The sequence below is a fragment of the Battus philenor genome, unplaced genomic scaffold, assembly GCF_028537555.1.
Source record: "Battus philenor isolate CCGP_79_NKW_IND1 unplaced genomic scaffold, ilBatPhil1.0.hap1 SCAF_21, whole genome shotgun sequence".
NCBI lineage: Eukaryota > Metazoa > Arthropoda > Insecta > Lepidoptera > Papilionidae > Battus > Battus philenor.
In genome coordinates, this window is record NW_027181684.1 from 7,652,584 (window position 1) to 7,678,946 (window position 26,363).

The 26,363-nt window shown below is 33.4% G+C and overlaps 1 protein-coding gene across 1 annotated transcript in view; it reads right to left on the minus strand.

Annotated features, from left to right (window-relative positions):
* Positions 1-2,232: 2,232 nt before the first annotated feature.
* NKCC (sodium potassium chloride cotransporter) overlaps positions 2,233-26,363 on the minus strand; it is a 48,626-nt gene continuing 24,495 nt past the window's right edge. The window contains exons 5-20 of the mRNA XM_068766341.1: positions 24,006-24,186; positions 21,476-21,735; positions 19,558-19,666; positions 18,983-19,122; positions 14,915-15,139; positions 14,089-14,320; positions 12,756-12,877; positions 11,195-11,330; positions 10,153-10,364; positions 8,747-8,988; positions 7,967-8,190; positions 7,213-7,391; positions 6,920-7,077; positions 5,877-6,019; positions 4,956-5,089; positions 2,233-4,294 (exon numbers count right to left, since the gene is read on the minus strand). Of these exons, the coding sequence (XP_068622442.1) occupies positions 4,181-4,294; positions 4,956-5,089; positions 5,877-6,019; positions 6,920-7,077; positions 7,213-7,391; positions 7,967-8,190; positions 8,747-8,988; positions 10,153-10,364; positions 11,195-11,330; positions 12,756-12,877; positions 14,089-14,320; positions 14,915-15,139; positions 18,983-19,122; positions 19,558-19,666; positions 21,476-21,735; positions 24,006-24,186 (2,811 nt within the window). The 3' untranslated portion in view covers positions 2,233-4,180. The remainder of the gene's footprint in view (positions 4,295-4,955; positions 5,090-5,876; positions 6,020-6,919; positions 7,078-7,212; positions 7,392-7,966; positions 8,191-8,746; positions 8,989-10,152; positions 10,365-11,194; positions 11,331-12,755; positions 12,878-14,088; positions 14,321-14,914; positions 15,140-18,982; positions 19,123-19,557; positions 19,667-21,475; positions 21,736-24,005; positions 24,187-26,363) is intronic.

Genomic DNA, 26,363 nt, shown 5'->3' on the forward strand with positions numbered 1-26,363 from the left:
TAATTAGTCAAGTAATGTCTGTTTATATAGAACTAACATAAAAGCTCCGAATTTTGTTGATGTGAACGCGGTTTGGCTACACGTGGTCGGACGCACCTTGTTTACTCATGTCATGCGCTTGAATATTTTCACCTGACGCTTCGCTTATTGTATTTTTATATACGTGGTATATGTGAAATGTTTTGGCTTTGAAAACTATATGCTAATTTAACATATATAGACGGACTGTAGATTGTTTTAATATTAAATATTGTATAAAAATTTGGTTAGAATAAATGATTTCATTACACGGTTGTAATATTATTGAGATATCCGAGAGTGGTAATGTTTAAATGCTTATTGTGCGACTGTGAAGTATTGACATGTAGTTTAGACATAAGTAAGATTGAAGCATTTATATAAATACTAAAGCCCTAAAGTTTATGTTCTAGATTATTTCGATTTCATTACAATTTTCGTGCTCTCTCTTTCACATTTAGTGTTGACTATATGTGTTAGAAAGAGATGGTTAAATGAATTTGTAGCAAGTCGTATGTATAGGTTAATTCACGCATTTGTATTAAAGCTTTAGCTAAAAAAAAGTAACGGCATTACTTCTTAACCTTCCTCTAAATGTATATTTTGAAAGTATTAACTTAATATATTTTTTAAATAAAAAGTACATATTAAATATAAGAAAACAATGTTAAAAATTAAGAAACTTGAATTGCTAAACAAAGCATATTTGTGGTAGGACATAAAGGTTATTTTGTTGAAATTTTCTATAGCACATGTATGGAATTTATTTTTAGGTTTAAAATTTTATTTATTTTTCCTATAAATCTTATAATATAGCACTACTGCTCGCATGAATTGACACGTGGCTAGCAGCGTATAAATAAATATGGTATTGACGGATATGACGACAGGAAGGTTAAGAAATATTAATAATCTGGCATATTTTCTAGAACAAAATAAACATATATTATTGTTATAAAAAATGTAAGAAATAGTTGATGAACTCTGTTAGAAGGTAGGCATGCGATTTATTAATTTAAACACTTGAGTATTTTGTATATCTTAAGCTTCTTTGTAATTTAATAATTATTACGTATATGATCATTGACATCGGATTCTTGAAACACATTTGATAATAACACTACGGTGTTGCCAATGTAACTAACAAAACAATTTTTTGTACAAGCAATTTAGACAACGAGCATAGATAATAGCAGCTATGAAAATAATCATTAATGTTAATATGTTGTTCCCGAATTTTTATCAAAAAAAACTTATTTCAATTACCAGGATGTAATTGTGAAGAGTTCCTGAACATTTTTGTTTTATAGCAAGCCAGTGTTATAAGTATGTACGAATAAAATTTTAGTCCGAAATTTTGTTATTACTGTCCCAAACCTTATTGCACGAACTTGGAAGAAAGAAAGTATGAAAACCTTGCTGATGAAGGCAGTGTACATATAAATAATATATAGGTATTCAGCAAAATTTTATAAAAAGGCCACGACGAGCAGTGAACGTCTTGCAGCTGAAATGACGTTGATGAATGGACTACTTGAGTGTAAAAATGCTGAACAGAGATCAGATATATCGAGTGATATCTAACATAGCTAAAAACTTTTGGTGGTTTTAAGATTTTTTTATTACTACTGCCCTACGAAACTGCCGCATTATTTATCTACAGGATGATTAGCTATACAAGCTTTAAAAGGGGTAAATGTAAATTCATATGTCAACTAAAAGCTTTCAAAACATGTTGCAATTCAATCTGAACTGTTATTAACTTGGAGATTTGGCTTGAATCAAGCGCATTAGATAGTTTAAAATGTAGTGCCTTTATTGGCTGTTTCTGTCTATTAATAAAAAGCACTAACTGCGTAGATTCTATCCCGTAGAACTTTATTATGTGTACACCGTAAAAGTGTCTTTTTAATTCCATCGAAGCGCTGAGAATATGTTAATTATTTTCAAAATTATGTCAAATAATCGTACTTAAATCTTTATGTTAAAAGAATGTTTGTACTTTCAAAGCGGAATGATAAAGGAGTTCCAAGGAATAAATAATCTGACAGTTCCGTTGCCAAACTATAACTTAACTGTTCAATTAAATCAAATAAAAAAGACTTGCGGCTGAAATGATGATGATGATGAAAATAGGTGGTAACAGGGAAATGAAATATAACACAATGTCAGGTTAGAATAAAAACGACAATTAAAATTACATTAAGTTGTTTATTATATTTCTTTAATGGTTCTACTAAATGATCACAACTATAATTTTCTTTGTTCTAATGCCAACAATTGTTATCACGTACATTAATTACAATACTAGTGAAATACTTAATAAAACATTTATGTATATTTTTATTTCTGTTGGTTTTTAAAGGTAGTGTGTATATAATATATATGTGGGTCACACTGGACTACGGTGTTACCGAAACCGCTGTATCATGCCTTAAGTATGCGCGCAGCGAGACATGAGTACTTGATGGTAAGGAGGTAATTAGGCTCTCAATTCCGTCAGTATAACGTCATCACCCACTGCAGCGGCGCTCATGCTCTTTCTTCCTTAGCCCCCACCTAGCCACGCTTTCCTAAGGCGCGGTACAGCGGTCTCGGTAGCACTATAATTAAATTAGAATCAGCCACCAATCAATTACAATATATTATCTGTGGTTTTATGACTTACTGTATAATTAGATGTGGTTTGGTGTCATAAAATAAAAAAATACTTTAACCTTTTCGTAATTTCTCTAGAACTTGTGGACGTGCCTTTTCTTATTGAGTATACAGTTATCGGCTGTTATAGATATTTAAATAATACTCAACTAACGCGAATTCTATACTTAATTTATTTTGTTCGTAAATCTAGAAGTTTAAAGTTTTAAATTATCTAATAACTTGCAATTGACATATTAAACATCAAGTTCACTGATCTCGTTACTAAAATACAATAATTTAGAATTATAGATTGTAAGTATAAACTTGTGCCATAATATTAAAAAAAATATAAGAAAACGTTTCAAGTACAAAGGACCCGATATCGAAACGCATTAAAATCTAAACATTTATTCAAAATCCGTAGGTTTATAAAGCCCTATTTCAACTACCCTTTCTTAAACAAGTTTAGGGTGCACATTTTCAGAAGTGGGCAACAGTTGTAAATAAATTTAAATATTCATTTACACATGGCTTTTTTTTTAAATCTTTGTCTGATACTTTGTTAGTTTTTAGGTTTCTTATACTAATAGTTTCTTTCTTTTTAAGTCATGATATAACATCAGTTGTATTTTTTTCTTCGACAGGTGAAGACTCGGTCTTTGACCACATGAAGACATATCCTTAGTTTGTTATGACCAACTGATAAATTAAGTTATTAATTTTTGTAACATTAACTGTGACCCATAAATAATAATGTAAAAAAATGCATTTATAACTTTATATTTGGTTTTTAATATGAATCGAGCTTATTTATTAATTAACTAAAATAAAGTATAAATACAAGTTGCCATAAAATGTATCTAAAAACATTGAATGCTTTCTTATAGTTCTTACGGTATAAACTTACGTGTACTTTAGAACCAAGTACAAATGCCTGATGGACAGCCACTAGCAGAGTTGTTGAGAACATAGTTAGTTATAAATTGGACGAGTCATATTTACTAATATTGAAATGGTAGATTGAGATTCTAGGTAACGGTTTATAAAAGCACTTGTCCCAAAGTGCCTTCGAAGATTTATTTTTTGACCTCCAACAATACAAACGATAGTCGCAATGCCCATTTATGAATCATGTCTACGAAAAAAAACTATTATTGCCATTTTTACATAACTCTCGCACGTTCGTTTAGTGTAGATTTTACACTTCTTCACGTTTGAAAGTATTGAAACGAACAAAAGTCGAAATAATGTATTTTGAAAATAATTTCACTCGGATTCTATTTTCCGTCCTTATGCAGAACTAGATTTACCATCTTCCTTACATAAATAAATGAACTATAAAAGAAGGTAAACTTTGGTATTAGTTATTAGTTACAATCTATTTTATATAATTCAACTAAACATATAAAGAATGGAATAAACAGTGTTTTTATAAATACGTGCTTATATAAACGAAATATATTCGTGGAAAAACTTTGGATTGACTTGTAAGCTAAGTTTGAATATGTGATATTTTGTGTATTTAAGAGTAGAATGTAAGGACTGAAGTTTGGTTTCCGCGTACGAAGAGCATGGGCGGCAGATCGCGGCTCATCATTTCCAGCCACGCCATGTACAGCGGAGCAGATATTGATCCCTGAAAATGAAAATAACTTTTTAATTTGCCTCGAAGTTTTATTTAAATCTATTTTTATTTATACGATATTAACTTAGTCGATCTGCAAAGACTAGTTATATTATTTTCATGAATAATATGGGTGTAATCAATATTCTCTGATTTAGTCGTTGTCAATAAAGCTAAACCATTTATGACTTAGCTCGATTTAACTTTAGTAGCGCACCCGTAATATTTTGACACAGAGGATTAAATTTTTCTGTGTTAAAAAAAGATCTCGCCAACAGCGTTTCATCTGAAATATTCCTATCTTTATCCTTCACATTTGTGCGCACTTATACACACATCAGAGGAATGCAGTTATTTTAGAAGACATCTTGACCATAAAGTATATTGAAATAGAATAAACGATTCTTTAGGTTATACATATTTAAAGCTACAAAGTGATGGCATACAATACACAATTGTTTCATAATGGTCCCATCACTGGTAAATAAATGTGGAGGACTATTAAAGTATAATATAAACATTTTTTTTAAATTTTAAATAATCGAATTTTCAAAATGTATTCTTCCTTGCCAGAGTCCTATTAGGCTTTTTTCGCCAAAAATTTTTCTTGAGAGTGTATATATCTAGTAAAGTTGTGTATTCATTTAGACGCACTGTTCGAAATTGTACTAACCTTCCGTGGCATGGGCAATGACATGACAACAAGGCGAGCATCCCCGGAGTTAGCCAATAATAGTTCTCTTAGACGCAGTTGTCTGTTGGTCTTCTCGGCTAGTGTCGACAGCTCTGTCTTGCTTATACGGCAATCTGAAAAGTAAGTAACCCGCGATAAATTAAAAATTTTCAATCAATAAGATTGTTTTATAATTTTTATGTCATTAATCTCCCAATGTGAAACATTACACGGTATATTTCGTAAGAAATGTATTAATTAGAGGTGGGTTTTTACTTCAAAAGATATACTAGATAGGTAGGTAGCTCGGCCTTGTATATTGGATCAAAGATACGTTTTTTATAAATTAAACATTATTATTTTTTTAACACACTCGAAGTCGACAGAACATTGTTAATTTCGTTGGAAGAGTCTGGATGCAGGTTGCTTCCGCCCGGTTAGAAAACTTTAGGGGAGGGTTTAAATGAAGAAGGTTATGCACCATATTATTAGTAACTTTGTATAAGTTTATAATTTATTTAAATAAAATGAATGGCCAAATGTGTGTTATGAAGCAAAAATATCAAGAACGGCACCATGACTTCGGTAATTTTTTTTTAATTTAAAGATATGAAGTTGTGGAGAGTAAAATATGAAATTTGTAAGCTAAAAAGTAAAATAGGCGTTTTTGCTGTATCTTTGTACATTTATACTACAGTAAATTAAAATATGTGTGTTACACAAAGGGACACTATCATACATTACATTATTAGAATGAAATTCTTGTTAGAGTCTTCGAGTATACTCGATAAAAAACATTTTTGTAAGTCGTCGTTGTACATTATTAGGACATTAGTTATTTTTTGCCATTCCAATGTGAAATTGTAAAATTTAATAGTATGAATCCTGTCGAAGAACCTTGAAAACAATAAAACACTATACCTTCACTACAGCTTTCGTCGGTGAACTTTTTGATGGTTTCATCGAACAGTTTCTTGGTGTCCGGTTGCGGCGGTTCAGTTATGTCTTGCAACATCGTCAGCGACGAATAGTCTATGCGGAATTTGGCTAACAAATTCGCCATGCTGGAATTGGGAAATCTCAATGTGTAAAAAATTAAACAAATTGTAAATTTGAACACACTATCATTTCATTATTGCAAATTATCACGTTACTTCAGAATGTGTACACCTCACTTGCATTTCTTTTGTTTTATTTAATTTAAAGCAAAATATAATGAGAATGTCATGAAGGCAAGGTATTGATTTCTATAACATGACTCTTTCCATGTGCCTCCCAAAGTTAATAATTTTACAATTATAATATACAACTGGTACATACAAAGTTATTGGCAATAAATGTAAAAATTTAAACATGAAATTTAAAAACGTAATAACATGATTAAGGAGATTCTTAAGCGTGATCTTAGCAATATTTTCATTCGTAACATATGCCTTTCAAGCTCTTTCACACTCTTTCAATCTTTAAAGCTTTTATACTTATAACCCCATACTATTCTATTTGTAACTATTTAAACATGAAATTTAGAAACATAATAACATGATTAAGGAGTGTGAGCTTAGCAACATTTTCATTCGTAAGATAGCACTTCATAGTTGTCTTTCAATTATTCTACTTCTCGGAGAAAAAGGTGTGGTACATAGTTTACGTGCATGTTCAACGTGAGCGATGGCAATGTTATATATTTACAAAATTATTCACGTCTCGAGAATCAAACCTATTGCAAATATAACAGGACCTAACTCTACAATAAGATTTCATACAAGTTATTAATTGATGAGCTTTTTTAAATTTACTGCCTGATAATTCAGTAACATTACACGGGAGTAATTATTACACAGTTTGCTACAAAGAGTTACCAATTTTAGGAAGTCTAGAAAAAACGCAAGCGGACGATAGGTTAAAACAGCTTTTTTATTTGCTTTTACTGGAATTAAATTGTTTCTAGTAATGTATGTACATACTTTCGCTCTTCTAGCTCGAGCTCGTGGTGACGATTGGCGAGCGCGAACACCCTTAGCTTGCAGTTGGCCCAGCTGGAGCGCTGTGAGATGATGTACGGGAGCAGGATGGTCAGCCCGCCGTCATCGTACAGCCACCACACGTCCACGGTGCCCTTGTCCTAAAAAGTCACAAAACTATTAGATATTCAAATATCACATAGAAGCTACTACAACAACTGTTTGTTCCACTTGGAGAATATAAGACACTACTAAATTATTTATAATAGTTTTCTGATGACTAAATTCATAGCTACCTGTTTTCTTTGGAATAAAGTCATCTGTGATAACTGATCCGTTGAAACTTCGAGACCGGAAGAGGATTTATATACGATCTGCTTGTGAAAGTCCATAGGTTTCTTGTCCTTTTTCTTCTCTTTCTCTTTTGTGTCGCATTTCTCCGATATCGTGAATGAACGAGATGTTGTCAATAGATCTGTAAATGCATAAATTTTAAATAAAATTCGATTTGCAATTAAAAAATTCATTCACGTTCACAGCACTTCACAACAGGGCTCGTCGGAAAACGAAGTCGAATCGTATATCACAGGGAACATCAATCCCCCATCATATTACAATTGATAGAAACGCTGCTAGAGTTTCTTTCGCCATATCTTCTCCCAGCATTAGCACTTTAGCACGTAGTGATAGCAGTGACATTAGCCATGCAATAGCAATCAGCCAAGCCGAAGTGCGACTCCCTCGGTCGCCCTTGTGTAAGAATGCCAAGCAGGTATTATCGACAAGTGACAGCAAGCCGAGGCCCCCTCGTAGGGGCCTTGGGCTTGGTCACTTCTTATCCGGTGAAATAGTAGTTGAGTCGAGGCTCCCCCAGGAACCCTCGGGCTTCGCTACTTTAAAAGAGATCTTTGGCTAGGAGCACTCTGCACCCTGCCACCTTAAACCCGCGGTATTTGCAATTGTTGTTTAGCCAGCAGATTATTTCCAAGTTGGTGGTAAAATAAGAAAAACTACGATCAGCGAATTGAGTAGTATAAGAAGTATGCTCACTAAGGTTGTGTCGGCTGGAGGGCTGAGAGTCTGGGTGCAGTGCTCGTATGTCAAGATCGGAGTCAGCGTGCAGGATGTTGGCAGCTCGCACGCGCAACTCGGCGCTGCTGCCCGAGGTGGTGGTGAGGCCGCGGGAGGGCGCCTCCTCGGCCGCCACCGCGCTGAAGTCCAGCCCGCCTGCCACTCGCACCATCGCCACCGCCAACCGCGTTTCGAACGCCGTGCTACACAAGGTTCGCATCAATTATTCACCATCATCATTACTCATCCATAAATTTCGAGTAGGACCGGTCGGATTAGTTATGCATCTAGCGTCTTCCGGCGACCTTTACTAGTGTATCTACGACTGTCCATTTTGTGGGTGAACGTCCTACGCTATTTATAACGGTTTTTGGTATTCGGTCCAGAACCTCAAAGCCTCATAATTTACAGTATTTATAGTTCATAAACACTGTAAACGCGGGTAAAGTATTTGTACAATTTCATATGAAAGTTTTACTTGGCGCACTATAAATATAACAAAAAAAACGTTGCCAAAGTTTATTACTACTTTATTCGCAATTAATTTTAAAAGCGTTATTAATGTTTTTGGAATTTTGATCAGTGTGAACTTTCTTCAAAAAAAGAAAACTTTTTTATAATTTCGCTGAATGCGGGCAACGTAAGAGTAGTGGTGATCTTTAGGGTAGGCAAATACCTAACAGTGGATGCTTATTGGCTGACATGACGATGATAATTTCCTGTAGTAATGTACCAATTTCAACGAGTCCATCAACTTACTGCAAGACGTTAAAGTAGGAGACAAGGTCCGCGCTGGGTGCTGTAGCCCAGTCAGCCTTGTAGCCCATGAGCAGGACGTTGGGCGCCAGACGGCCTACGCCCGCTGCCTGCATCAACGCCCGGGCGCCGGCTTCGAACCCGTACCCGCTCACGGCCGCATAGAAGGCACGCACCTTTCGCCCACGCAGCCATTCGTCAGCCGCACGAGCTCTGTTCGCGCGCTCTTTGTACGACATTTTAGTCTGAAAGATTATGAAAAATAAAATGAAAAATTAACAAAAAAAAATTTACATGCCTTTAAAAATTTTACGAATTTGTAAATTGATTAAGGATGTCAAAACGAAGCTGAAAATACCATGTCTTTTTTGACACCTGTAATTATACGGTCTTAAAATGGTTTTCATTCAAGTGGGATAAATGGAAAGTGCAGCTTAGTTTAGGTTAACCATCAACAAAACCTGGACAAACGCATTCCAGTTGTACGAAGTCGTTCACACGTAGCAAACCCCAGTACCCGAGTAAAGTTGTGTTTATGTTGTGTATATGCGGCTTGGGACGGCAGCATGGACCACAAGCGAGCCAAGGAGGGATCCGGTTCCAACCACGATTCGGCCACGTTATTCGCGGTTAGCGAGCGGGCGTTCGCCCCTAAAAACGGTTGTTGCGATGTGATGAGTAGCGTTTTGTTCTGTTATTAATAAAGTGATGTCTTGTGCGGAGTGTCACAGGTGCAGTAGTGGAAAGTGCAAGTATAAGTATATTTACTAAAGTCCATTGGTTTTTCCAAAGTCTTTTAATTGATAAAAACTGTTAATAATTTGAACACGTCATTTATACAATCTAATCAACATTTAATAATAGTTGCAACCACAAATGATTTTTGAAAAGTTGTTTTCATAACTAATCATACGCATCAACGAGCATGAAGTTGATGGACGGACCTGATAAATATCAATGAAATGAAAACAACCCGTCAATTAGAAACTGTGGTTATTAAATCATTGGGTTGAGAATGATTTGTTTTGTAGTAAGAGACCCACAAGATGGACCGATGATGTAGTCAAGGTCGCGGGAAGTCGTTGAATGCGGATAACGCAAGACCAGTCGTCGTGGAGATTTTTGGGGGAGGCTGATATCTAAGAGCGGGCCTCTATTGGGTGATATGATGATGCTCATGGTGAACACAATCCCTCAGATGTCACATCCTACGTAAGTTAATTTTATCTAACAGCATCCAACAGCATTGAATAGTAATAATAATTATAAATAAAAATACGTGCCCCACTAATGTTCAATTAACATCAACTTTGCTTAATGATGATTTATCTAATAAATATATAATTTATATATACTGATTTAGTGATGATGATGAATAAAAAGTGATTGACCCAGATCAGCTTTCTTACTTGGGATATATCACCAATTATCATAAGCGAGCCCGCTTTGGTTATTAGGTTGCCAAGGTCGACGAGGGCAGGACGGTGCTGGGGTCGCCCTGCCAGTACCAGCAACTGTGGCCAGTAGTTCTTTACGTGTTCGCCCGTGCGCGCCAGATTATGTGCGCTGGAGAGCGCCGTCTTGTACATCTGCGCCTGGGTACTACTGCCCCAATTAACGTCTGCAAAGAATTATGAGTCTATTTATTCAAATGCATGCACATTATTAAGTCTAGAAAACATTTTCAACAATTGGCTGGTATGTACACTGCTTCAAGCATCATCACCATTTCAACCGTAGCATGTTCACACCTACACATTGGCTACTCCCATAGGTATTGTTTTCTGATAATCTTAAGAAGCTCGCTTGTTCACGATTGCACATCTTATGCTGCACTTGCATGTCCGTGGTCTCATGGTCACAAAGGTTACAGTGGTTAATACATTCGTGTTGATTCAGTAATTATAATATAATTAGAATAAACTAATAACAATATTTGAAGCAAATTTAGAATTGTAGAGAACTTGAAAATAATAAAAACTGATAAATAATAACCGTAAACGGTTTTAGTTAACAATATTTAGAAAATAATATTTAGAAAACTAAATAAATAAAAAGTAAAAAACAAACTTTTCTTAATTTTTAGTATTAGCCTTACGTACATTATTATTTTTATTGCTATTTTTAGGCATATATGTATAAGGTTTTAACATAAATATTAACTATGCTGGTATACACAACTAGATTTATTATTTATACTATATACGTAACAAACATTTTCGATTATATGAATTATACGAAAATATGCGAGATTGAACATTATACCTGTAATATATTACACTTTTGAAATAGTGCTCCATTTGTACGTGCTAGAGAGAAAATGATGCAATAACTCATTGATACAGATTTAGCTTTCAGTCAACAGTTGGTTATTTGCGTACTAGTATACTCTGATATAAACTTGGCAACGTGTGAATGGGTATTTTGGCTTTTATAGAAAGGCTAACGTACCAGGTTTTCGGTAATGGACTATCAGGTAGAGGGTGAAGAATATGGCGAAGGTGACCAGCGACATCACCCAGCTGATGAGCAACATGATTGCCACGCACATCAGGAATCCCATCAGTGATATCCATACGTTGTAGTACTGTAACGAATTATTTTTTAAAATTAAAATAACTTAACCATTATACTTTGAACTAACATTTTTAACCGCATAAATTACTGAATGTTACTAATTGTTATTAAAAATTATTATACGGTCCGTCTACGTTAAGAACGTCGTAAAAGCTGGCCCAGTCTCACTCGTAACGTTTAGTTGGATAGTTAAAATTAAAAATGAAATCAAATTCACAGTGATCAGTTGAAAATATAGTAATGACCGGAACGTTTAATTACGGAAGATTTGATATCCCGCAAACAACGACGATTCACTGCATTCTTAACGAGAAGGCACTTTATTGTACATGTAATAGAAGGATCTAGAAATGTTTTTTATTTTCCTTCAATAAGTACTAAGGATGTTCTATAAAAAAGATATAAAACATTTTTCACCGATATTCGACAAAATTAAAAATATGTGTGTAATACCTTTGGATCGAGGTATTGTTTGAACATATTTAGCAAATATTTGCATAAAGCGGAAACAATTTAATGTGAAAATATATAATTATAAATATAATATATAATTGTTTTTATAATATAATTATAAAATATATAATTATAAATATAATTATAAAATATATAAATATAATTAATACTTTTGTAAACAATACAACTTTGTCAAAGTTTAGTGGCTGTTAAAAATGCAAATGAAACATATGGTCCAATGTGTCATTCGCATTTATTTACGATAATACATTGTCTGAATTTTGACTTCAATTAATTAAAAATTATGTTTTAAGAAAACACCTAAGAATAATTATGATAGTGTGGTAATGGTGTAAAGAATTTCTAATATATTTTTTGTCGATAAATGAAGTTTCAAGGTGAAACATCGTTCATCTTCAGCCCTCATTCATATATCTAAAGGGCTTTGCAACATTTGAATTAGTTTTATCGTCATTTCAGCCGTCAGACATTGTCACACTGTCGCCACCTTTATAGATTTTCAATAGAATCAATTGGAAGCGTCTGCGTCCAGCGCCTTCCGAAAGCCTAATCAAGGTCGTCTCACCACCTTGTGGGTTAACATCCTAAGCTGCGGATACTAATCCATGGTCTCAATTCCAAAATTTTAGGGTCATAGCTGCCATCTGTTCCATGCGCTATGTGACCTGCCCTCAACTATTTCAATTTGTCAATCCAATGAACTACGTCAATTTGTTTCTTTCGTTTCTTTTTCGATGCGATCTTGTATAGAAAATCTAGAAATTCTGTATATATCCTTCTCCGTGGCTAGTTAGGCCTGTGTCACCTTTCGAATGAGGCCCGATGTGTTATACCACGTTTATTTTATAGTATATTAATAAATGAGTTTTATAATAATAAAAGTACAGTGTACATATAGTTCAGTTTTTTTTATCTTAATTATCTGTTACTTAATCTAAATATAAGGTATATTAGTACTTACCCGGAAGGTGGGGCGCCATCCGAGCGGTCGTACCAGAGCGGCATGAAAGGTGCAGAAGTTGATCAAAGCGTATGAGGCCAGATAAAAGTTTGAGATCAACGGTGCTATGGTGTTCAGGTCGGCTGCGGAAGTATGTTAAAATAACGTATCTTTTCATGTATTGTAAAACACTAATATTTCATCTAGAGTTATTACGAAACAATATTATAAGTTACCTAAATCAAATATCAAAAGCTATTTCAGATCTCGACCATTCACAGAGGAAACATGTCAGAACAATTTTGATATATATATACACCTTAATCTTTAACAGTAAAAAGGCGCGTAATCATAGAATAAAAGAAATTATTGCTAGTATTTTATTTACTACAATGACAAGCAACAATGTATGTTACATTTAATATGATGAGTGTTCTAAGGACAAACGTCGTATTTTTAAACATAGTTAAAACATTAATAAATATACAGTGTCGTGTAATCAAATTTATTACCCATATTTATTTTCTAACCAATGAAAATAAACAAAAGTTGGATAAAAATTTCAAAGCTATATAATGTTATCAAAGGATGGGCGGACACGTGATTTGCAAAGAGTGGGGGCAACGACACAATGCAACATCAATAAACTGTATTGTGCATTAATGACGCCATTACGGGAATAAATTAAATTTTTCACATCAATCTTAGCACTTTAAAAGTCAGTTTCATCGCTAAATTGATTATTGAGAGTTCTTTCAGATTTCGACAATTGACAGAAAGGATAATTAAGGAGAGATGACACATTATACCTTAACAGTAATATTGTGTAGTCATACATATAATAAAAGAAACTTGGTACTGTATTACATTGTATATTACCATAACAAGATCCTTACTTCTGCTTATAACGAAATATATGTATATTTTAACTTTCAAGTTTATATGTTATTGTCGCATGTAGTTATAGTAATAATACAAATATTACAAGTAATACGTATGTGAATTCATTCCCACCATATATAACTTAATGACCGTTTGCTTTTTTATTTATTTTTTATATTAATCAAATCAATCCAATGGTTTTCTTGAAGAAATCGCGTTATGCTGTATGACTGCCTTTTATACTTAATGTTGCCTATTACATGTGATTTCTTTTACGTCATTTTGATGTATAATAAAAAAAATAACACAGTTAGTCGCGGGAAGTCGCGTGATATGGGCAGCACAGTCATCATGACTGTCTTTGAGGACGCATATGCCTTGCAGAGGGCATCTGTCATGTGTTACAATAATGGCGATGAAAGTGTACCTAATAAACATGATGTATGTATGTATGTTTAGCTATGAAACTTACCAATGAGTAGAAAGATCAACGACACTAAGAATGTGAGCACGTATCCGCGGTAGGGCTCCCCATGTCGACCGTAGGGCTTCGCGAAGAAGATGAGCCCCGGGTAGATGCGGTCCACGCCCAAAGCCTGAATAAGCCGCGGCACCGACAGAAGGTTCGTCAGCGCAGTCGACAGCGTCGCCGCCCAGCATCCGCCGTAGATCAATGGTCCCCATGCTGACATTAACTGCATTACCTACACGCGCAAAATACGATGATCAACAAAAATTTTGTTTTTTTTTTTAAATTAAAATGAAATACAGAACTTATTTATTTTTCATTTATTTATTATAGATAACACAAAATCACTCGGATTATATCTATATTCATGAAAGAATATACGGAATAACAATGGATATAAGTGAAAGAGGAAAAGCCTCTGTTCATCACCAAGATTTAAGAGTATATGCATTCAAGTTCGTCATTAGGTCAAGAGTTGTGAACATGGACCAGACCAACACAGGACATCGATATAAAAAATGAATAGGTGACTTTATTGAAATCAGAAAACGCTGGAGCCCCTTCCAGTCGAACAAATTGGAAACCTGGAGGGAAAGTTTACTTTTAACTGTGAACTTCCAGAACCAAAACTGAAATAGAACTGCTGAAATGATGATTATAAATTGTTACAGTTACTATTTGATATATGGCACCCTCCTGTTAGGACGGTGTCGCATGTCACTGACATCTATATTTGGAGGAAAGCAATATTATTGTTTGATATTACCGGTGTCATTTATTCGAGGATTAGTAGTTGAAATTTATAATTTAAAAATAAATAATAACTTACTGAATAACTGTTATGCAGGCCGAAGTTACACCCATGAGTCGAATTAACGCAAGCACTCACGTCGCTGTAGTCAACAACGCTTCCGTTCAATGTAATAATGTCGGTAAGGTTTCCACTGGCATCCCTCAAAGCGCCACCGCCGGAGATCAGTACCATCAGAGCATAGCTAACCATGGAAATCAGTAACGCCAGAAGTGTACCTTTCGGAATGGCTGAGGCAGGATCCTGAAAGAAATCATGGAGTTTGTTACGCGTTTCTAACAACTCATTTAAAATATTCACTTATAACTAGTTAAAAATTATTAAAAAAACTCACTCAAATTTGGGAGCTATGATAAAATAAATATATGTATTGTTCAACATAGTCGAAACCTAACGATATAATTCATATAGAAGTAATTAAGAATGATAAAAATTAAATAAAATACTTGATAAATCCCCGTAAATAATATCATAGCTATGTATTACGATGTTATTAAACGACGGACGGACAAATAAATTGCAACAAACTGTATTGTATATTAACGACGCCATTTGTCCTCATAATCGGGAATAAACTAAATGATTTTTCACGTCAAGCGTAGTAATTTAAAAGTCATTTTAAACTGCTTCAGTTAAATTGTTAGACTTCATTTTTATTGAAGCCCATGAAACTGTCAAAACAAAATGAGCCGAGCATTCACCTAAATGTGTCGTGCATTCACCTTATGGTCAAATTTTTTCATATCAATGTCACATGAATTTTTTATAAGAAATATCTGCACTTTTTTGGTAGATTGCCTCTGTTTCATCAACAATATATATATATAGAGCATCACAACTATAAGCAGGCAATTCCACGCACTTTTGAATGGTCAATTATTTTTATATTACAAATAAATAGTAAGTTAGCATCAGCTCGGATTACTAATATATATTTAAAAGACTTAGGCAGAAACTAAACGGTTGCTTTTTAAATGCAATTTAACAAAGTTTTATGAAAACAATATATAAGGGGGATCGGAAAGTGATGTCGTTTTGGCGCATGTCGGTATTTAATTGTCATTTGGTATTACGTACTTGGAGACGTCGTGTACTAACAAAAGGTTGCTTATAACGAAGGTGAATATATTGTTGATTACGAATAAACATCTGTTAAAAATGTTGTCGTGTGAATTTAATTTAAGAAAGCGACACTACTTTCCTGTCCCCCTAATAATATCAACCCTCCTAATGAATAAATAAACCAAGTTCTACACGTTTCGATCAAGTAAAACTGTTTAATGCTATAATAAGATTTAGTTAACTATATGCTTTTACAATTTAGATTTAAAACTAAAAAAGGGAAGTTCATCATGTCCTGAGGAACTTTAATGAAAAAATATTCGTACTCTCAGACCCATGTTAAATTTGTCAACTTATTAAAGTCGATACTTAGGAGTTTATTTTTATACGCGTATCTATAAAGGCCCATGCAAAAAATATCTACCACCAGATGGAAAACTTTGTGCGGAAAAAATCACAAATATACCCTTTAGGTGTAAAACAAGAAATTTAATTATTGGGTCCTCATAATTAATTAGGTCCATCTGTTGTCGCTTCTAAAAGCTTCGCACCCTCCTCTTCGTTTCGCCCGTAAATTCCTTGTCACAACAACGATGAAAACCAATGACGTCATCGCCCATGGCCCGTGCCCCACCCACAACAACTGCTGGGATCGATTTCACCTCCACGTGTTTGTGCTAATAACCCCATGTATATTTCTCGTACTGGGATATTCATCATTCAATAAACGTAATAAATAGACGATAAAAATGATATAGGTTTACCGCTATTGAAAATAAATAGAAGAACGCTAATCATACAATCTGAAATATTTGACCTGAAGACATTTGAGTAGTACAAAAGTTTGGTAAGCAAAAAATATAATTAAACAACCATAGTTAATATATGAAACTTTGTAAATACTGATTTATAAATATACAAATCTGTGTTACTCATTTTTCACATAATTTTACAGTTAATAAGTAAGAAAAAAACTACAATATGCACAAGGTTAAAGGTAGACGTAAAGAAAAACTTGTTATATATTTTCTAGGCTCCATAAAATTAGTAATTCTTTGTCCTCGCTCCTCCTTGTCCTACTCTATACAGTATGCCTTTACAAATTGCCTGGTAATATCTTAAAATCACAATACAATGAATTTTAACAATTAATCAAACGTAAATTAGTAGAAAAATCCTAAAAAGCTTAAGAATGATTCGTTCTAAATGTGGTTTTTTGCACAAATGTAAAAGCAATAAAAACAAATCACTGAGTTTTTGACATACTCTTAGATTACGATGTTTGTAACCTTTTTAAGAAGCTTTTATTCGTGTTGAGGGATGACAAAGAGAGAGGACAATTTTATACAATTTCTCTTCAAATAGGGCCCTTTTGGTACTTTTCTCATTAAAAGACAACTTAGCTTTTTTATAACATTTTGTATCCAGAAAGATTTATTGTAATAGCAAGGACCAAACGTGGAGTTACGTAATTATTTACGAACCTTTATCCGTCACGATCTTCGACTTATATAATTAATGATAAATGAAAAACTTTAAAGGAAAAAATAATATCCTATCCAAAAATCAATGGTTTCATAATTAATAAACAGCATAAACGTAACGTATAGTATAAAGTGCAGTAGTATAGTAAGAAAAAGCGTTTTCAGAATTCGAATCATCATTTACTAAAATAAATTATTGTTTACTATCTGTCTATCTGTAGATTTTATACTGCCTTAAGTTATTCGCGTATCGTACTCCAAAAGAATAAAAATAATGTTACATATTCAACTGTATACATATCAAACTGTTCTCTTTACACAGGTGATTATAAATAGGTATAAAAGCTTAAAACTTTTTTGCAGATAAATGAGATATTCTCTCCTTTAAAATTTATACACCTAAAACAAATGATCCTTCTGTATAGTTATACGAAAGTGGTTAAAACAGAAGTTCATGTCCCTTAAAATTTAATAACGTAGTGCGTAGCTATGTATTCACGCCGAAACCGATGTATGTACAAGTGATATATTGCAAGTCCAATTTGAAGCGAGTACTCTCCGGCCTTGCCTTGACCTATTACAGTTGTACTGATTTATATCCCTCAGGAATATGTACGTGTTTTCAAAACTACTTTTTATTAAAGTCCCGGTGCGTATAAGATATGTGAACGGTAATGTATGAACAGTTATGAGTTTCGTAATTGTGTTTAAAAAACGTTATTTAAAATAAAGATTATAGAACTATGCATAAAGGCTTTTCGTTACTTAATCAATCAAAGTTAATGTAATACGATATATAACGAGATATATAACGATTGTAATACTATTTCAGCGATGCAAAATGAGCATAATGCTGCTAGGTTGAGGAAACTAGTCCGCAGAGACAAATACATTATTGATTGCATACATACATGCAAAAGTAAAGACAGAAAATCAAAGGAAATTTTTATCACGAATTTTTTATTTTCACGAATAGATTTGTTTGGTGTATAAATATTTATTTATTGATTTCTTCTACCTAAACCTATAAATGGTTATTATGAATTTTGTTCTTTATATACTATCTAAAAAGAAAAAAACAATCGGCAGACGATATTTTTCAAAATATAAATATATATCGTGTAATTTAAATTTTCAATTGATATCACAGAATAATTAATTGTGTATAATTAATTGTGTGTAATATTAATTAAAAGCGAACAATGCAATCAGAGATTCTCTGATTGATCAGTGGTTAGAAGTAGGTTTTACAACAGGCAGTTTTATACGAAACAGTTCAACAACACAAATTTTACCCAAGCATTTATTGCCATGTGTAATGTTCAAATTTATATGAACTGGATGTAGAACAAAGTAAACAGAGTTCGACTTCATTCATTCATAAAAATTATTTATTCATTAATATCCTTATTTATTTTGTTATGTCTCTACATGTGTCATTCCACGACTTTCGCAGTATTACAATCGCAGATCCTCGACCATGTATTTACTTTAAAGTTCTATATAATATAATAATATAATATTTAATTATTATAATTACCTTTAGATCTCCAGAAATGTTCGCGCCGGCCTGTATACCTGTGACTGATGGAAAGAAGATCGCGAAAACGGTGAAGAAATTTTGATCTAGATTCTCGCTGTACCGGAAGTCCGGTCCGAGATTTGAGTTGAAAACCTTGGCTGCAAAAAACATTATGACGTTTAAACGGTGTTGTTATTCACAATGCTTTAACAAAAGTACACGATGAAATGATTTCAAACTATATTCAGAATCATCTCTGAGTAAATTGATTCTTATTTACTTCTTCTCTAGATATAGATTGGAAACGCTTTATACTTGTCTATTTGTCACGGTATTAAGCTTTAATTTAGAATGTGATTCTTCGAGATTTAGTCTCTCATTTATGTTAGGATAATAATTTGTATTAACATGTTTATTTCCCAAAAATTGATTTATTTATAAAACCAAAATCAAATGCGACGAGACCCTTTTGAAATTCTACGCATATTAATAAGTGATATTAATTTCGTTCTGACCGAATGTTGAGCGCAAATATATCTTATCTAAAATAATAAGTTACTTTTTTTTATAAATATTTTTCAAAATAAACCTACCACTCAAACCGATGAATCCTTTTGAGACTTCCACTACGTCTTTTGGACCCATGAAAGTACCCACCATAAAGTCAACCATAGCCACCACAATGATTGCAATCAGGAAGTTCTGAAAATAATTATTTATTATTACAAATTCTACTTATTACTTTCAAATAAATTAAATGCCACGATACATTTCCTAATTTTGTGACTAAGGTTTATGTTATGTACAAGATGGGTCATAATAAAGTTTGATTTTGTTTTTTAAGTAGTTTTTTGTAACCAAAGATGCAGTAGCGTAATAAATAAAATTCCTTGAGTTAACAGGTTGTAAAAATGTTACCAAAAAAAGTCGAAGAGAGTTTTTTTTTTGTTTAAATAGCCACCACGAAGTCCAGATTCGTCGCTGTGATTTTTAATGAGGATATCTTAAGAGCAGTCAGCTATAAATTTCTGCTCTCACTTGCTGAATTAAACCAAAACATTCAAAAAAAATGGCAACGGTTCCAATAGCTACTTGCAATGTACGTGTTTCTGAAGATCTTCAATGTCGTTTGAATTAATGTTCTTGAAGATCTGATGATCTTGATGATCTTCATTCCCTCAACAATATATATTTGTCAAATTACATGAATATTTAATGGATTCAGGCGTTACATTGCGGAAGTCCATCCTAAATAAGAAAGGACCAATATCTAGCCACCTCCGCACATGCAGTGGTTGTCGTGCATGAAAGTGCACCGCCCGCCAGCCCGCTCGTAAATGCGCATGCGACAGACAATGCAAACTACACAACCGCCACCGTAAATTCACTCAACACGTGTTTCACCCCTCCACGGGGCATGTTACATGAACAAATACAAAATGTAGTTTTTTAATTTATTTTATTAAATTAACTTTATTATGGCTCACTCTGTAGAGTCATCGTTAGAATTTGTGCAAAAGTATTATGCATCGTAAGTCCTTTCGATATCATTTGCAGATTAAATACGTAACGATTTCTTCGATACGCTTGTAACACGCTCACATCTCGTGTCCTTAACTAATTAATTGGTATAATGGACGCGATCGGCCACAAGACGCAATTCTTATTCATTCAATTAGTGCGGAATTAAAAAACGTTTATATGTAATTCGTGGAGCGACTCATTCGCAAAGCAATCGTTGGGGGACCGCGCGTCGTAATTAAGCGACTGTCACGTCACACTATCAATCTTTTGCCAGGTTCCATGTAAAATGCAGGTGTTAATTCGCAAATCAATTTCAAATGACAGTAGTTCAACAATTATGTGCCAATTTTGATTAATTACTACCATTAAACAACACGTGCATGTAATGTTATTTTTATTATAAAGTCGTTTTAAATGTTTTAACTTTTAATTATTCGATAAACGCATTTTACTTTTACGGAATGATTATCTAGCAAAAAGCTTAAGAGTTTTTATAACAATTTCAAATAGCCCTGTAAAAAGGGATAACTTTGAAATATGTTATAATAATTTAGTTATTTTATTGTAATGCGACAGGCTTACTGTTTCAGGTAGTACAAAGTCTACAGGTATAATAACATATAAAAAACAAACAAATTGTCTATACATTCAGTATACCTATACCCAATCAGCTGGTATATTCTTGAATCGATATTAGTCATTTATCGATCCGCGTAAACCAGTTGCGATTCGTCTTTATTTTAATTTCTTAATGAATCCAATACACTATCCGTCTTAAATGTAACAAAGTGTGTTCAACTATTTCGATAACTTATATCCTGCTATCTCTGAGTTTTATTTTCTATAATTATTTTTATTTTTACTACTTACGTACCGAGTGTTTTTTTTTCTCTTTGAAAATACTCCGTATTCAAAAGTTTAATTATGATGTTTAACGCAGGAACAGTAGTTTGTACAAAAATATTTTATCCGTGTTAGAAGTCTTACCTGTGCCTTGCTCTCCCAATCCATACCAACAGCGCAAATAACACACATCACTAGGAGCGCTACGGTGCCCACAATTCTGGTGTCATTTGGTCCATTGTCCAGTATCCTTACTCCCTGAGTGCCGAGCAAATCGTTCAAAGAGTCACAAAAACCGATGGTGTTCATGCTAGCTGCAACTGCATTGGCAAAGGCGAAGATAATTCCGACTGACGCTCCGAATTCTGGACCAAGGGATCTTGAAATGATGTAGTAAATTCCACCTAAAATAATCACATGTATTAATTCTTCTCTTAACTAATGGCATTGTCGACATCGAAAGTTTGCGCTGTTCAAAACCCGATATATCACTTCTAAGCCGAGTTTATATATAAACTATGTATATGTAATATACAATTCAAAATACATAGTTAATATATGATAGTATAAAATTCAAATATATACTTCTTTGTATCAGCAGTCACATCCTTATTTTAAAAATATATTGTAAAATGGCTTGATAGTTAAAAAATAGTTGTTGATGGAAGATGAATATAATTCCTGTAGGTGGGTACGGGTCGTCATCGGCGGTACGGGAAGTTGTGATTTGAACCGCCGGAGAGTTCGGATTTCACACCAAAAAGATTATTACGCTGCTAGTCAAATATAAGAAGATTGTCCAGATCTTTATATTAGAACTCTGTTACAATTACCGATATTACGTTAGTGGTGTCGGTAAAGCATGCTTTGCACATCTGAGGCTACTTTTCTATGTATTCATCAAGGCATTGCATGTACAAAGTAAAACATACCTAATTGTAGATTTAATAGTAAGTCTCTTTATTTTTAAACGTGTAAATTCTGAAAACAATCCTTGAATCTAAATTGCGAGATCATCGTCATCATCATGTAAGCTGACGCCCATTGCAAGGCATGGGTCTCCACCAAAAATCGTCACAATTACCGGCTATTACGCTTACCCTTGATTACTTCGAACTCTATTTTCATTTCATTTGAGCTAAACTAACACTGGATTTATTTTATTTATTTAAAATTATTTAAAAGCATTATATCTTAAAATGTAGCGATTTATGTGCAAATAAAATAACAACAGTAAGTGTTAGATTTATTATCAGTATGAATTAGATAATAAGTGTCCAGTCGCCGGCGGTATACGCTTTTAGTTCATCTAAAGTTACTAAGTGTTGTGATAACGTCTATACTGAGGGATACCGGTCTTCTTTGAACGAAAGCATGGCGCCTCGTATATCGTTAATCGTGTGACAGGTGTAGAAAACTATACATAACGCTTACGTAAATATAAAATTAGTATTCTTTTGATATCACTAGCTCTAAGGTGTCCTACATTTTTAGTCACTTTTATTAAAAAAGTTTGTGTCAACCCTAATGAAATCTTACCGTCGTCAATTAATATTCACATACATCTTAATCTTTAACGCCGTGAAGAAAATATAATCTCAGTTGTGTCGCATATTTTAATCATAAAATTACGTAATAAATATATGCTAATGCTTTAATAACAGGTAAACAATATGCTTAGTCATATAACACTTTATATATAAGTATTATAGTAGGAGCAAAGATGTCTATATAAAAGTCCTAACTTAATATAAACGTATAGGTAAAAGTTTTTTGTAATTGTAAAAACGAAATATTACTATTTAATTTATTTATAGTGTGAAAATAATAAAAAATCATTTTTATTCATTTACACTTTACTATACTTATAATACAACAGCGTATCCAGTACTGAACGCTTTCTCTACCAGTTAATCATTTGGGTGGTGCAGACATACTAAGATATATTATGTATAATGAAGGAATGTGGTATAAGTCATCATCATCATTTCATTCGCAAGATGTCCACTGTTGGACATAAGCCTCTCCCACAGTTTTCCAATACACCTTTTGGAAGCGACTTGCGTTTTCCGACAAAACGACGCAATAAGTAAAACACAATGAGTAACATGTCCTGAAAAATATTAATATTCATATCGTGGTAAAAATTAAACCATTAATGTTAAGATTAAGTATTTATTACATATTTTGAAATTTTAAGTTAATACTTGAAACTTCAATGAGAATTATCAGAATAGCACATTTTTCGTTTAAATCGTGGACACCTGAGCCCTTTTTTATAGACGATTAAGAGCATCAATTCTTTCTGTTTTATAAAGGGTATTTTCAGAAAAACTGAAAACGATGAATCGCATCTTAGGAAAACGCGGCGGGGACGGAACCCATGAAAAAAAGCATTAGCGCCGATACCCCTCCCGTCTCACCGCGCGCATATCTAAAATTCAGCACAGCGATTTCGGGACCACTAGATCGTACATTTTTACGAACAAGTAAAGTATTCAATATAAAATTGACTAAAAGCGCATCCGTATTTTCTGAAGACATCAACTGTACAGTGTGAACATCACTTTCTAATGTACTCGTACTATAATCTAATTGATCAGAGGCGTAGCTAGGCTGGATATGTCAACAAAAATTTTATTTACCCGATTTAAAAATAAAAATGATAACTTACCTCCTTTCACCTCTCCGTTGGTACAAATAGCACTCATGGACAAAGTGGTGATGACACAGACAATGGCAGAGATCGCAATAATGAGCAACGATAGCCCTATCCCGGCCTGCGACACCACCCACGAGATACGCAGGAACAGCATCACGCCCCAGATGTTCAGGAGGCATGGTATAAGTACACCCTGGACAATACAAAAACGAGTTATGTTTTTCTCATTCATTTTAATTTCTGATATAAAAAGTTCGCATAAAGTGTATACGACTTTTACTGAAAATTTTATAATTACTTTGGCAACAATTACTTCAATACTTTTAATATGATCTCTACTAAATAAGAGTTATGGACATAAAAAAGTTTTCGTTCGTAAGGTTAATAAATTCCATTCAATTTTTTTTTGTTCAAGATGACATTTGTGTATAATTTATTTACCAATCCTTTTTTTTTTTTTTTTTCTTAAGATGTTACTACAGATGTCGAGTAACGGTTCCTAACGGTCGTCCAGGACCATGTCTCGCCACGCCCTATTCGACTATCCGTGCACGTATGTACAACTCTACCTATTTTTTATTGCCACTATAACATTCTAGTTCGTATTTATTGTAAAACCGTCTATACAGCTCCTTTACATAGACGTCTTGGTGTTTTAATTAGTAAATTCAACCGACAATATTTAATAGTCTCTATATATTTTGATTTTTTTACAATAGCCTTTACGGCTTCAACCATGGAGAAATTAAAATATGTGTTTTTGCAATTAATATATGCTGTTTACCAGTTGATATTTACTGTTCGCTTTGAAATTTTTGAACTTGATGAAGGGCTACGGGTGGCGGTAAACCATTTTAAAATACTGGGGCTCGTCTGAGTCCTTACCATTATTTATCTCAGTGGTTTAATGAGCATAAATAAAGTTACTTCACTTAAAGAACTAATAATTACGAACTACTGAAGCACTCACACTTGAATCAATTTGTTATTTTTATTATTTTTTTCATTACGTATTTAATATGATGTTACTAAAGAGTAATGAGTTGTATCAATTTTTGATAATTTAGTTGCTAGGCAGTTCGAACTCGGATGTTAATACTAGTTATGTATATTAACTTAACGTGATGACCTTTCTATTTAAAAACGAAGTTTAACTTAAAGCAAAGGTTAAGCTCATCGCTCACACATGTGCTCTATGTACTCAATCAATATTATAGTCAACTGCTTACGTAAACATGTAATGTCTTGTTTGCGTTATATTCATAATCGTATGGAATACCTTTTACCATTGATACTTTTACCACAACAATAAGATAAACATCTATGACGATACATCTTCCTTACGAATAGGAAATCAATGGGAACGTCCTATGGATGAATAAACAGATGAAAATGATTATTTAGCCGACTAAACAAAAAGTTTTTTTTTCGAAAATCAAGAATATATGTCATAGAACTATTATAACGTTTTTGAAATGCATGTAGACGTGCTGCCGGCTCCAAATGGTTATTTAAGAAAACAAATGTAAAAGCTTTAAACCTTTTATTATTTGAATACAAAATGTTTATAAGTTTTGGTTGTAAAATATCTGTAGGGACAGATAGTAAACAATATTTAATTTCAACCTGTAGTAAACCCAATTTTGAAAACGCTCTAAACATTCACTCCTTTAAAGCTTTTACATCTATAACCTATCAACCTATGTAAGGCTATACATATGTACATCGTAAAATAGCGGCAAAAGTGCTTTTTATAATGTTATTTATTGTCTCTGAAATCATTGATTTTGGATAGCGTGTACTGTACATTAATCGGTATACCGTGATGAGCTTTCATTCTTAATTATACCTATAATTAATCATTCTGTATATCATAAAATGATTAGTGGCGACCACGACAAATAAGAATCAAAGGTCTTGCAAAGTAATTTTTCAAATGCAATAGCACGCGCACAAGCTATATTTGCGCCGCTTCAAGGAAATTCAGATTTTATTTTTTAAACAGGTTTTAGTGTCTGCAACAATGCAACAAAAGAATAACATCATAAGCCTGATCAATCTGTTAAACTAACAGTTCTGAGACTAAGAAGATCTCAAATAAAATAGAATGTTATTTGAATTTACGGATAAGTTTAAAAGGAATATTAGTTACATTATCCTGATAGTCAAGTCAAAATGAAGGCCTTTAAGGATTAATCTTCTATATGCACATATTTATGAGATTTTCAGCTATGCACCGATTCATCACTCTGATATCTCTGCAGTTAAAGACTTGAAATTTGGTATGAATATTCGTTTCGCCGAGTAAAGGTCAGCTAAGAACGGAATTTACGATATTACACGCAAAAGGGAGGAAGATAGAGCGATCAT